We start from the raw sequence: 12,399 nt of genomic DNA, 5'->3' as shown, positions 1-12,399 counted from the left end.
TACCCCATCTTCTTCACCAATTTCCTGCTTGTTGGTTACTGGGTCATTTCAGAATCTTTCTCTTCTAAGATCGTGAAAACTGTCAGGATCCTGTCAGGATATTGTCTTGTATTACATCTAGTTCAGTGTGACAGGGTTCTGATAGTACCATGTTTTGTGTGGGAACACGTGGCTATGGATTATTTATATGTGTCTCGTATCTTTTACCGCACTCCCTTGTTGTCCTCATTCATCATTATTGTTTAACTCCCCTCACCTGTCCTTCCCTTTTCGTTGCTCCCTATTTAATCCCCTTGCAACCGTTGTCCTGTGCTTAATCGTTTAGCATTTTCCTTGAGAATAGTCCAGTCAAGTGTGTTAGTCTAGTCTAGTCTAGTCTAGTCTAGTCCAGTCCAGTCCAGTCCAGTCCTTTGTAAAGATTCTTTGTATGCTTTTTGTCAGACTCACTGTTTTGTTTCTAGTCTAGTCAGTTTATTATCACGTTTAGTTTTTAGTCTGTCTTTAGTCTTTATTTTCTTGTTTTATGTTGTTTGCCCCTCACGGGCTTTGTTTTTCAGTTTTGTTATTTAATAAAGTGTCTTTTTTAACCCCTTTTCGTCTGCGCTTGGGTTCTGCCTCCAAATTCCTGACAGAAAACACTGACCACAGCACTGCATATTCCAATACATTGTTGAAGATAAAAAGTGCATTATGAAAGGACCATAAAAATGCAAGCTATGTGGTTAACAAAAGCTCTTTACGGATTGACTTAGGAAAGAGTAAATTAGTGTAAAAGATCTACAGTAATTATGCAGGATGGGTATCCAATTTTGTTTTGACCTTAATCTTCTGACACCAAAGAACATTTCACCATGATAGCCAACGTGCATGACTACAACATTTCTTATTTACTTTGGTTTAACTTGTCTGTTTTAACATCTCATTTCTGCTCATAGGGTGCTATTATTGAGAAACGCATCCTGGCTAAAGTACACAGTCGCTTCATTGTGACTCTGGCCTATGCTTTCCAGACCAAAACAGACCTCTGTCTGGTCATGACCATCATGAATGGAGGAGACCTCAGGTGTTTGTTTATACAGTACTATGTACACGCTTTAGGCATGCAAAATATTATCCACTATGTGGTGAACTTACCCAACTTATAAAACACTGAAGCATCCACTTATCCAAAAACAGCAAAAACTCTAACAAAAGTCCTTTACAAATATGCAATTGTCTCAGATTTTTCTCAAAATGTCAGTAGCGCTTCACTATAGAACACGACATCCAGGGGGTGGGGTTGGATCTAGATCCAGGGGGCGGGGCTGAATCCAGGTTTAGAGATCTCTTCCCACTGCATTTTGATTGGTCGACAGTTTTACCACAAGACATGTCATACACTTGTTGTTGCGTTACCATTTCCGCATTGAATTGTAACTAAATTAAGTTATTCTTTTGACGAAAAAAAAAACCTTTTCTCATGAATACAATACAAGTAGTGTTTTTATATTTACTCGTATAGGAATAGCCGTGTAATAAGTGGGATAATGTACAGCCAACCGGATCACAAATAAATCCCTTCAGTGATATCATCCTGTTGGGAACGTGTCCCTTACCTCCCCTCACACCTAACTGTGATCATTACTTACTAAATTATGAATCTTTCTCGACAATATTATTAATCAAATGTACACTTAAATTGATAAGAGCAAACGTTGGTGACCACAGGTTGCAACTGATTGCAGGCTGCAACAATGAAAATATACTGGTTTATTTGGTGGAGCAAAGTATATAAAGTGGGAGGAGTTGGATGATCTAGATCCAACCCCGCCCCCTGGATGTCGTGTTTTGCACTGACGACCATCTCCAAAATGTGATATTTTTCAAGAAACCTATCAAACCTTTTGCAGAATCTCTTTTTATTTTGGCTGAACAATTCTTCATATATTGGAAATCTAAAATGATAATTTCCTACTAACACCCTTAAACAGAGGACATGATATTGAAACAAATGTTAAGTATTAATTGCTGTATCGGTGAGCACAGAAGTCAAGGTATTTTTAGCATATTAATTTGTTTTAGCATCCCGTAAAAAGTACAAATGTACTGTGGTCATTACATTCAAATTCTCATTGAACACATCCTAAGTCAAAGAAATATAAATAACAGATTTAGCCAGTAACTGTAGCAGCTTTGCTTTAATCCAGTACAACCTGTAGAGATAATCCAAGCAGCAGCACTGATATTCTGGACGTGTAGTGTTCTCTTTCAGTTGGTCACTACGACGTCACGTCGTGACTGATGAATTGGGAACCACTTCCCGGGGACATATTTACTTTGAGAAACTAACAAAACGCTAATGAACTTGGCATGCAGGTATTTGCATAATGCTGGCACGGCCCCGCCAAATGCGTATATAAGCAGCTGGTGCACAATACCACATCAGCTTTATTTGCTTCGAAAGCGGGTAGGATTTCTGCTCACAAGAAGCTATTCTAAACTTTCAAGAAAGTACACTGTTCGCTCGAGTTGGTTGGATCTAGCACCACAGCGGAAGTATTCACAGTTTTCCACCTCTTTGTCATAGTTTTTACTTGAGTTGAGTCTGTGTGTTGCCTCTCCCCTGCATGTTTCATCAACTCAGTGCTAAAAGAGTGATTTCCTCTAAAAGAGTGCACGGTCAAGCTTTGTGTCTTGTTGAAGACAGCCACTCGTTCGCGTCATGGTTGTGTGCGTCTTTTTAAAGATGTTACGCCAGTCATGCTCCGTTTCTGGATGCGGTGCATACATGGCTCACCGGGATGGTCATGATTGCTGCGTCATGTGTCTGGGCCCTCCAGCATGCTGAAGCAGTGTTTCGTGATGGTTCATGCTCCATCTGTGAGGGCATGCCCATGCCGGATTTGCGGAAGTGGTTGTCGTTTCTCCGGGGACAGCAGCCGGCTTCCAAGCCTAGTACTGCCAAGGGTGCAGTAACTAAGCTTGCAAAGGGAGACCTCCATATAACAGTGATGAATCGGTCTACTGGTTCATCCAGTGACTCCCAGCTAGTGTTGTCTTTGTGTCAAGCTGTTATTTTAGTTTTTATTATTTTTAGTCATGTTCATACTCTTTTTAGTCTAGTCAAGTTTTAGTCGACTAAAAGTTTGGGCATTTTAGTCTTATTTTTAGTCAGACTTATCCATGAGTATTTTTTTGACTAGGTTTAGTCGACGAAAACTGATGACATTTTAGTCTAATTTTAGTCTGTGAAAATCGTATTTTTGTCTCTTTTTAGTAAGGCAATTCCATTTAACCTATATATTATATTGACCTAGTAGTTGTAAAGACAAAACAATATTTTCTTTTAGCCAAATCCATTTAAAACAAAAGTTATCTTGTTATATTATATTATTACCAGGGTTCTAAATTAACTTTTTTGACCACCAGCCAAAGTGGCTGGTAACTTTCTAAAGTTACTAGCCAATCAGCATTTCTACTAGCCAAATTTTTTCCGGTGAAAATAAGAGAAATTATGAGTGCCACTGAATGCAACAATGATTCTTTTTTCTTTCGTGTGCATGCGACAATCCTGACAAAACATGACATTTTTGTGATGAAACATAAGCTTTCTTCATTTCTCTGTTGATAGACATAAAGCCTAAATGGGGCACAGGCCCCCCATTTTTTGCTGACTTTTTTTGAAAGCCTGCTGTGTTCTATACAATGTCCTTTGCTTAACCCACTATTCTACAGTCCAACAGGTACTGCGAAAGATAAATATGTATTTACAAATATTTAAGTATAATCTTTATCATACCTAACATTATTAACATGTTTGGAGGCATTAATGGCATAAAATGCTTGGTAATAATGACAGCGGAGAAATATTTTCCACATTATATAATGATAGCAATGAATAATAACTTATTTTTACAAGAATATTTTAAGAAACCAGACTTTTTATGACTGCTATACTAAATAATCTCAGTCACAGTTACTGCTAACTGTTTATGTAGTGTCCTAGAGTTAAATATTAGTAAACTAAATATTAATTTCATATCTGTAAATACAGAACAGTATAACACATACATCTGTTGATTTTCTCAGCAACAATGCAATCCTATAGACTTGACAAAAGGTTTTCCTGAGATTTTTCCTCTAATATTTGAGAACTGACTGAGTGTGGATGTAGTTTGTCTTACCTCCCTTAAACTCATCATCTCTCCTTTCTGCTTCCTTTTCCCTGCTTTGCACAAAACATTTCTGATGTCCATCTACAGAAGCCAATAATGATCGAGTCAAAATAAGATTATCATTATTATTTAGAAACTTACTTCTCGTCATGTTTTCATAATTACTCATTCGCGTGGCGTCCCCTTTTGGATGCAGTTGTGCGCGCGGATGAATGCAAAGACGCGCGTGGACATGGATACATGTGTGCACGCGTCAGTGCGACTGCTTTGTCGCTTTTCAAGCGTACATTGGGTAAATACATTGCATATAGATCTGAATATACTAGTTAACTGCTAAAATTTAAACTTGAGATTTACACCTGGGCACAAAAGATTTACACTGGGGCACATGCCTCAGTAAAGGGGTGTGGCGACACCGCTGTCTTTTAGTCTATCCTCCCTGCTCTGCCCGTTCGTTCTCCTTCTTCCTGTTGTTTTCTGGTGGACGGTCCGTTTGTTTCCATAGTTTCTCGCGCTGGTTTCGCAGCAAATTGCGCGCAGCCAATTGCGCGCAGCCAATTGGCGTATGAAACATTATCACGTAGCATTACGGCACAGTGTTTATGGGAAATGTAGGAAGTACTGCCAGAGGGATAAATGACCGAGAACGGAGCTTTATGTATCATGCTTGCAATGCCTCATGCATCACCGGCCAAACTGGCTAGTAAGTTTTTATTAATACCCGCCAAAATGAATTTTAACCCGCATTTGGCGGGTTGGCGGGTGTTAATTTAGAACCCTGATTATTACCTTATAGACTCAAGAATACATCCATTCCAGACATGGAAGATGCTCTGATTAAATTTACAAGATATTTATTTTACTAACCTCTGAGGAAGTGACTTTATAGTTTGTAAAAGAGTCTACATAAAAGTCTAAATAATCAAAACAGAAAGTCTAAGCAGAAACACACACACACAGGGCCACTGTTGGTCAAATGGGTGCCCTAAGCGGACTTTTACGGTGGTGCCCCCTTTAGTTAAAAAAAACAACAACAAAATCATACACAACTATAGTATGTTATGTGTGAGAATAAAATTTTATTAAAATGCTATTGTATCATTTATAATTGTATTTTGACAGCAGCACAAACTACAATCATACAAATATGCAATTATATATTAAAGCCTATATTTCTGCATTTGTATTTAGTTAATGAACTTTAGCTTAATCTAATGTGACAAAGCTAATCTTACGTGTCAGCAGGGCCGCCTTAACCTAGAGGTTGGTAATCTACATCACAAAATGCATTAGTTCCCTTTCAGTCTATTACTACGACGAATTGGGAACACGCTCAGCAGGACCAATCTACTTCGAGAAACTACTAAACGCCAATGAACTTGGCATGCAGGTATTTGCATCTGCGGCGCCACCCCGTCAGTTGAGTATTTAATGAGAGGCAGGTGCAGTTACCAAATCAGTACTTTACTGCTATTGAGAAGCTCTCTTACCTGCTCGGGAAGACGCTGCTGGCTCGTAGTTGATAGGCTATCCAGCACTTTGCAGTGGAAGCTCACGAATCTTCACATCTTTTTTTTCAGTTTGAACTTGAGTCTGAGTGTGTGCGTTGCCTCTCTCCTGCGCATTTCATCAACTTGGCACAGCTAAAGAGTGTTTTTTCTTTAAAAGAGCAACACGGGTGGAATTTTAGAATTCTTTTTAAAGACAGCCATTCTCTCGTGTCACGGGGAGTGCGTCTTTTTAAAGACGTCATTTCATCCGTGCAGTTCCGGATGTGGCAAATGTATGGGTCCTAAGGATGGTCAAAACCTCAGTCTCTCATGTTTGGCATTCAGCACGCTGAGGCAGCGTTGTGGGGGTTCATGTTCTCACTGCAAGAGCATGACCCTCGCAGATATGTGGGGACGGGTTACGTTCCTCCAGGAACGCCCCTCCCCCTTCTGTTTCAGAGCTCTGTTAAAGGTGCCATGAGAACAATTTGGAAAGATTTCCTCTGCATCACAGTACTGAATCGGTCAGCAGGTATTTCCTCTGACTCTCAGCACTGATCCGCAGCAAGCAGCGGTTCTGATGGAGACAGTTGGCTTGTGTTCTACGACGCCTCCGGTATCTGTTGGCTTCCCCATACCTGTCACTGCATTGGATGTGGGCCGTCTGTCTCTGAGACTGACTCAGATCCATTTCCCTCTTCGGGCCAGGCAGCGGACCCTGAGATGATGGCTTTTACGTCTTAACACTAACCTCCAGTACCTTTCTTCCCCGAGGCGCATGAGCCGGCTGGGTCATGGAGAAACCCTTTCTCTTTTCAGACCCCTTCAGCCATCACCTCTCACGATTCACAGGCCGCTAAAGGAATGGGGATGTCCAGACTCTGGAGGGGTTGATTAAGACGCAGCTGGCCTCTGGGACAGATAAGCCTGTCCTTTCCTCGCCGACCAGTAGCAGTCGTTCGCACTAAACGGTGTCTGCAAATCAGGTTCGCGGAGGGGGCCTCTACACTACACGCCATGGCATTGCTGCAGGAACGTCAGGTAAAGGCTCTGATAGATCTGCATTAAGGAGGTTACGAGTCAGCCGTCTTTCAGACCTACGTGCGGCTACTGACCTGATGCTCCATGCATCAAAAGTTGCCTCCAGGCTGTTGGTTGTCCACACTACTGGTCCAGGAACACCATTTCAGTCTGTGTCTTGCAGATATGAATGAGGTCGATAAGAATCGTCTCCTGAATGTCAAGACTGGCCTTTGTGGGGACGTGGTAGAGTGCTTCACAGCAGTTCTCGACCGTCAAGCAGACTGAGGCCATCATGCCGCGTCGGAAGCCAGCTGCCCCCTTCCGGTCCATCTACGCCACCACCTCAGCCTGCTCCTCGCTGAGGGCACTCTGTTACGGGTACTATCGTTCCTCCAGGCAGTGCTGAGGTACCCGCCGTAGCAAGCACGCCCACCCGCCACCCATGGAGGTAAACAAACATCCAAGCAACCCTGAGACGGGCGACCTGGAGATGCAGGGATCACTCTCAAAAGGTCAGTTTGTTTCTGTTCAGCCGGCCTTCAGCCGGTACCCACAACTACCAAGAGTGCATTCTCTCTTTTCTCCAGGTCTCCAGAGGAATGTGAGAGCCGTGAACGGGCCCATACCCACTCACCTTCCTCTTCCTCCATCGCCAGAGGGTGCTGCCGGAAGTCTGGACACTTCGTTCAGAAGACCATGCCACCCTTCATCTCGCTCGTTTGGGTCTTTGGGGTCAACTGGGAGAAGAGCAATTTTGCGTTAGTGCAGAGGACCTCTTTTCTTGCTATGGAACTGGATTCGGTCGAATTAACACCGCACCTAACCGAAGCGCCTGTACAGTCAAACCTAACATGTCTCAAAGACAAGTCAGCGGTCCCCCTGAAACAATTTCAGAGGCTCCTGGGGCATATGGCAGCAGCCGCTGCTGTGACACCACTCGGGCTGCTCCATTTGAGACTGCTTCAGCATTGGCTTCACGACTGAATCCTGAGGAGAGTATGGCACAGCAGCACACACCATGTAACCATTACACCTGCGTGCCATCTCACTTTAACTCTATGGATAGACCCGGCATTTCTTCGGGCTGGTGTGCCCTTGAGACAGGTCTCCAGACATGCTGCAGTACACAGATGCCTCCAACACAGGGTGGGGGGCCACGCACGATGGGCTTGCAGTTTCGGGGATGTGGAAAGCAACCCAACTGCACTGGTGCATCAATTGCCGTGAGCTGTGGGCTGTATATCTAGCACTGGTTCATCTCATCTTAGAGCTGCGAGGAAAAGATATATTAGTTCGCATTGCGACTGTTGCGTATATCAGTATGGCAGTTTGCGCTCTCGTCACCTGTCGCATCTCGCCCATCATTCGTGCCATTCACATCCCGGGGTCGCTCAACACAGCGGCAGACGTGCTCTCGCGAGCAGCGCGCCCCGGAGATTGGTGACTCCACCCCCAGGTGATTTGGAAACATTTCAACAGAGCGCAAATAGATCTGTTTGCCTCTCCAGGCACAACCCATTGTCGCCTGTTTTATTCACTAACCAACGTCTCAATCGGCATGGATGCCCTGGGACACAGCTTGCCGCAGGGTCTGCGCAATATGCATTTCCCCAGTGAGCCTTCTCGCACAGACACTGTGCAAAGTCAGGGAGGACGAGGAGTGGATCTTATTGGTTGCTCCTTATTGGCCAACCAGGAACTGGTTCCCTGAACTCATTCTCCTCGCGACAACTCCTCCCTGACAGTTTCCCCTGGTCCTTTCGGCGTGGAGGTTCTGAGTGATTTACCACAAGCAGTATCTAACACCATTGCTGCAGCCCGGGCGCCGTCAGCGCACCCCGGCGATTGGCGACTCCACTCCCAGGCTGTTCAGCTGATTTGGAAACATTTCGGCAAAGCGCAAATAGATCTGTTTGCCTCTCCAGACACAACCCATTGTCGCCTGTTTTATTCACTAACCAACGTCTCAATCGGCATGGATGCACTTGGACACAGCTGGCCGCAGGGTCTGCGCAATATGGATTTCCCCAGTGAGCCTTCTCGCACAGACACTGTGCAAATTCAGGGAGGATGAGAAGTGCATCTTACTGGTTGCTCTTATTGGCCCACAAGGAACTGGTTACCTGAACTCATGCTCCTTGCGACAACGCCTCCCTGGCAGTTTCCCTTGAGGAAGGACCTTCTTTCTCAAGGGGTGGCACGTTATGGCACCCGCACCCCGATCTGTGGAACCCCCACATATGGTCCTTTCGGCGCGAAGGTTCTGAGTGATTAACTACAAGCGTTATCTAACACCATTGCTGCAGTGCGAGCGCCGTCTACGTGACACGCTTACATGCTAAAATGGAACCTGTTCGTCATATGGTGCTCTTCTCAACAAGAAGATCCCCGAGAATGCCCCATTGGTATCATGCTTTCATATCTTCAGAATCGGTCGGACGGTAGGCTATCACCCTCCACCATTAAAGTTGATATTGCTGCGATATCCACTCATCATACCCCGATAAACGGTAGATCAGTAGAAGGCTGAATCCTTTGCGCGCTCCCTCTATTCCTCTTTGGAGATCTGTCCATGGTGCTGAAAGCCCTGCAGGCTGCCCCTTTCGAGCCTTCGCAGACTGTGAGTCTGAAATTTTTCACAATGAAAACTCTGACCCTGCTCACTTGGCTTCTGTTAAGAGGGTAGGGGACCTCTATGCATTTTCGGTCGATAATTCATGGCTTCAGTTTGGACCTGCTCTCTCAAATGTAACATTGAGACCCAGCTTGCAAGCGTTGCCCCCAGAGGAGGCAGACCCAACCATGACTTTGTTATGTCCCATACACACATTGCTGTTGTATGTCGACAGAACTCAAAGTCTCAGGATCTCAGACGAGCTCTTTGTCTGTTACTATGGTCAGCAGAGAGGGAAAGCTGTCACCAAGCAGAGGATGTCTCACTGGATTGTAGACACTATTGCCCTTGCTTATAAACTGCAGGGTACCCCATGCCCCTTTAATTTGAGAGCGCACTACCAGAAGTGTTGCCTCATCTTGGGCTCTCGCTCATGGTTCCTAGATGACAGACATCTGCAGAGCTGCTGGTTGGGAGACACCTTACATGTTCACTAGATTCTACAGTGTTCATATTGAGCCGCTCACCTTTCGTGTTCTCTCGCTACACGTAGTACCAGTATGCAAGGCCATTTGGTCAAAAAGCGCAAATGTTTTCTTTGACCGTCCTCCACTGACCTGGCAGCTGATGTAGCGGAGCATTGGCTATCAGCCTCTCGCTAGCTGCATCCCTGTGATCCTATGTGTTAGGCTCGGGCCTCCACATGGCGTCACCTACGCAGGGTTCCCTTGTGAGTATTTTCCGCAGGGTTAATCCTACCAACCCATGTTTTCCCTCCAGCAGAGCCTGCTCTGCGTCTACCCAGTATGTCTTATTACTGTCTATTTATGTCAACCATTGGTTGCTCATATCTTGTACCACCCATACCACACCGGGGGGGTGGCTTCCGCAGCGTTCCTACTCCGCTCAGTCAGGTCACTTCCCAGTTGCTGGTTCACTATTGTGGGTTAAGGAACAACTAGTGACCAGCCTTCGTGTTAGAACCTAATTCTCCGTCTCCGGGTTTTGCACAGACACTGGAAGGCTCAGCTTCAGTGGCGCTTTGGTAGGAATTCCCAATTCGTCAGTCACGATGTGACGTTGAAGTGACCGACTGAAAGGGAACATCTCGGTTACGTATGTAACCCTCGTTCCGTGAAGGAAGGGAACGGAGATGTCACGTCCCGTCGCCACAGTTCGCTGTTCCACTGCTGATTACCGGTCAGGCACTGATGCTCGGCTTTCTCAGCGAAAATAGTGATTTGGTAACTGCACCTGCCTCTCATTAAATACTCAACCGGCGGGGCAGTGCCAGCAGATGCAAATGCTGCATGCCAAGTTCATTGGCTTTTTAGTAGTTTCTTGAAGTAGATTGGTCCCACATAGCGCGTTCCCAATTCGTTGGTCACGACGTGACGTCTCCATTCCATTCCTTCAGGGAACAAGGCTTATATAAATAATTGTGTCATTTCTTTTGAGACATCATGCGATAAAGGTTCGTTGACGACTATATTTAGTCATAACTTTTCGTTGACAAAACCAACACTACACTACCCTGACCCGTTGCCAGCGGAGGTTCCGATGCAGACGAGCGGCCTGTGTTCTACAGTGTCCTCGCCCTATGTCATGCCTTCCTTGAATGTCTTGTCCACCGTAACATCGGAGGGGGGGTTGTCTCCTTGGACGCCGATCCATATTTGCTCCCTCCTTCGGGTAGGGTTGCGGAGCCTGTGTTTGAACCGAGATGGCAGCTCTGCTCGTTCGGATGGCAGTAGCGGTCAGCTTGGAGTGGACTGAACCCTTTCCCACCCGAACCATCCCACCTCAATGATTGGTACTTCGGGGGTGCTTGGGCTGCCCAGTCCTCATTCTCTGTCTCTTCATAGGAGCACGGGAGGCTCGCACGGGCTCATAACCCACCGCCCTCTTCTTTTTCCTTCGCCAGCGGGTGCATCCAGCGGCTCCATCCCTTTGTTGGTTCAGCTAATTTGGAAACGTTTTGGCAAAGCGATAGTAGATCTGTTTGCTTCCCTAGAGACAACCCATTGTCGCCTGTTTTATTCACTAGCTGACAATTCACTTGGAGTGGATGCACTGGCATACAGCTGGCCGCGGGGTCTGCGCAAATATGCGTTTCCCCAAGTGAGCCTCATCAATCAGACTCAAAGTCAGAGAGAACGAGGAGAACATTCTTTTAGTTGCGCTGTATTGGACAACCAGGAGTTGGTTTCCTGAACTCTCGCTGCTCGCGACAGCCCCTCCCTGGAAGGAAGGACCTTCTTTCTCAAGAAGGGGGGCACATTATGGCACCTGCACCCAACCTCTGGAACCTCCATGTGTGGTCGCTGGACAGGGCGGGGAGATTCTAAGTGATTTACCGCAAGCGGTATCTAACACTATTGCTCCAGTTCGGGCACCATGTACGAGCTTAAGCGCTTAAATGGAATCTGTTCGTTCTTCCCAACATAAAAAGTATCGTGCTTTCTTATCTCCAGCACCTTTTGGAAAATAGGCTGTCATCATCTACTATTACAGTCAATATCGTTGCGATATTGGACGGTAAATCTGTGGGTCAACACGACCTAGTCATTAGATGTCTTAGAGTTGCACGAAGACTAAATCCTTCGCGCCCTCCCTCTATTTCTCCTTGGGATCATGGTGCTGAAAGCCTTAAAGGACATTCCCTTTGAGCCTCTGGATACTGTTAGTATTAAGTTTCTTACAGTGAAAACTTTAACACTCCTTGCATTGGCTTCCCTTAAGAGAATAGGGGATCTCAGCATTTTTTGGTCAACGATTTGTGCCTCCACTTTGGACCTGCTGAATCCAGTGAAACTTTGAGACCTAGGCCCGTCTCTTTCTGATGTATTAAAATTCATATATGTAACAGAGAAATAAGATTTTTTTCCTGGGGTAAATGCCCTAGAAAAATACTTATATGGATCTCTGTATTTATAAAATCCTGCGTATGTCCCTGCTCATAATTAAATACAAAAGGAGGAGAAAGTGGCAAAAAAGGTCCACTTTTAAAAAAAAGAACCCCCCCTTTCAATAGGCTGGCTATGAACCCAAATAGTGAGCTCTTTTCTGTGCGCATAGATGCGTACACACACACACACACTTAAAGACACAAACTCAA

At 45.2% G+C, this 12,399-nt stretch overlaps 1 protein-coding gene across 1 annotated transcript in view; it reads left to right on the top strand.

Annotated features, from left to right (window-relative positions):
- The window catches only part of grk1b (G protein-coupled receptor kinase 1 b), an 81,074-nt gene that overhangs the window by 31,336 nt on the left and 37,339 nt on the right, over positions 1-12,399 (top strand). Inside the window, exon 3 of the mRNA XM_055201027.2 lies at positions 936-1,063. Within this exon, the coding sequence (XP_055057002.1) occupies positions 936-1,063 (128 nt within the window). The remainder of the gene's footprint in view (positions 1-935; positions 1,064-12,399) is intronic.

The sequence above is a fragment of the Misgurnus anguillicaudatus genome, chromosome 22 (genome assembly GCF_027580225.2).
Source record: "Misgurnus anguillicaudatus chromosome 22, ASM2758022v2, whole genome shotgun sequence".
In the NCBI taxonomy this organism is placed as follows: domain Eukaryota; kingdom Metazoa; phylum Chordata; class Actinopteri; order Cypriniformes; family Cobitidae; genus Misgurnus; species Misgurnus anguillicaudatus.
The sequence above is the reverse complement of the archived record's forward strand: the minus strand, read 5'-3'. Positions and strand labels throughout refer to the sequence as shown.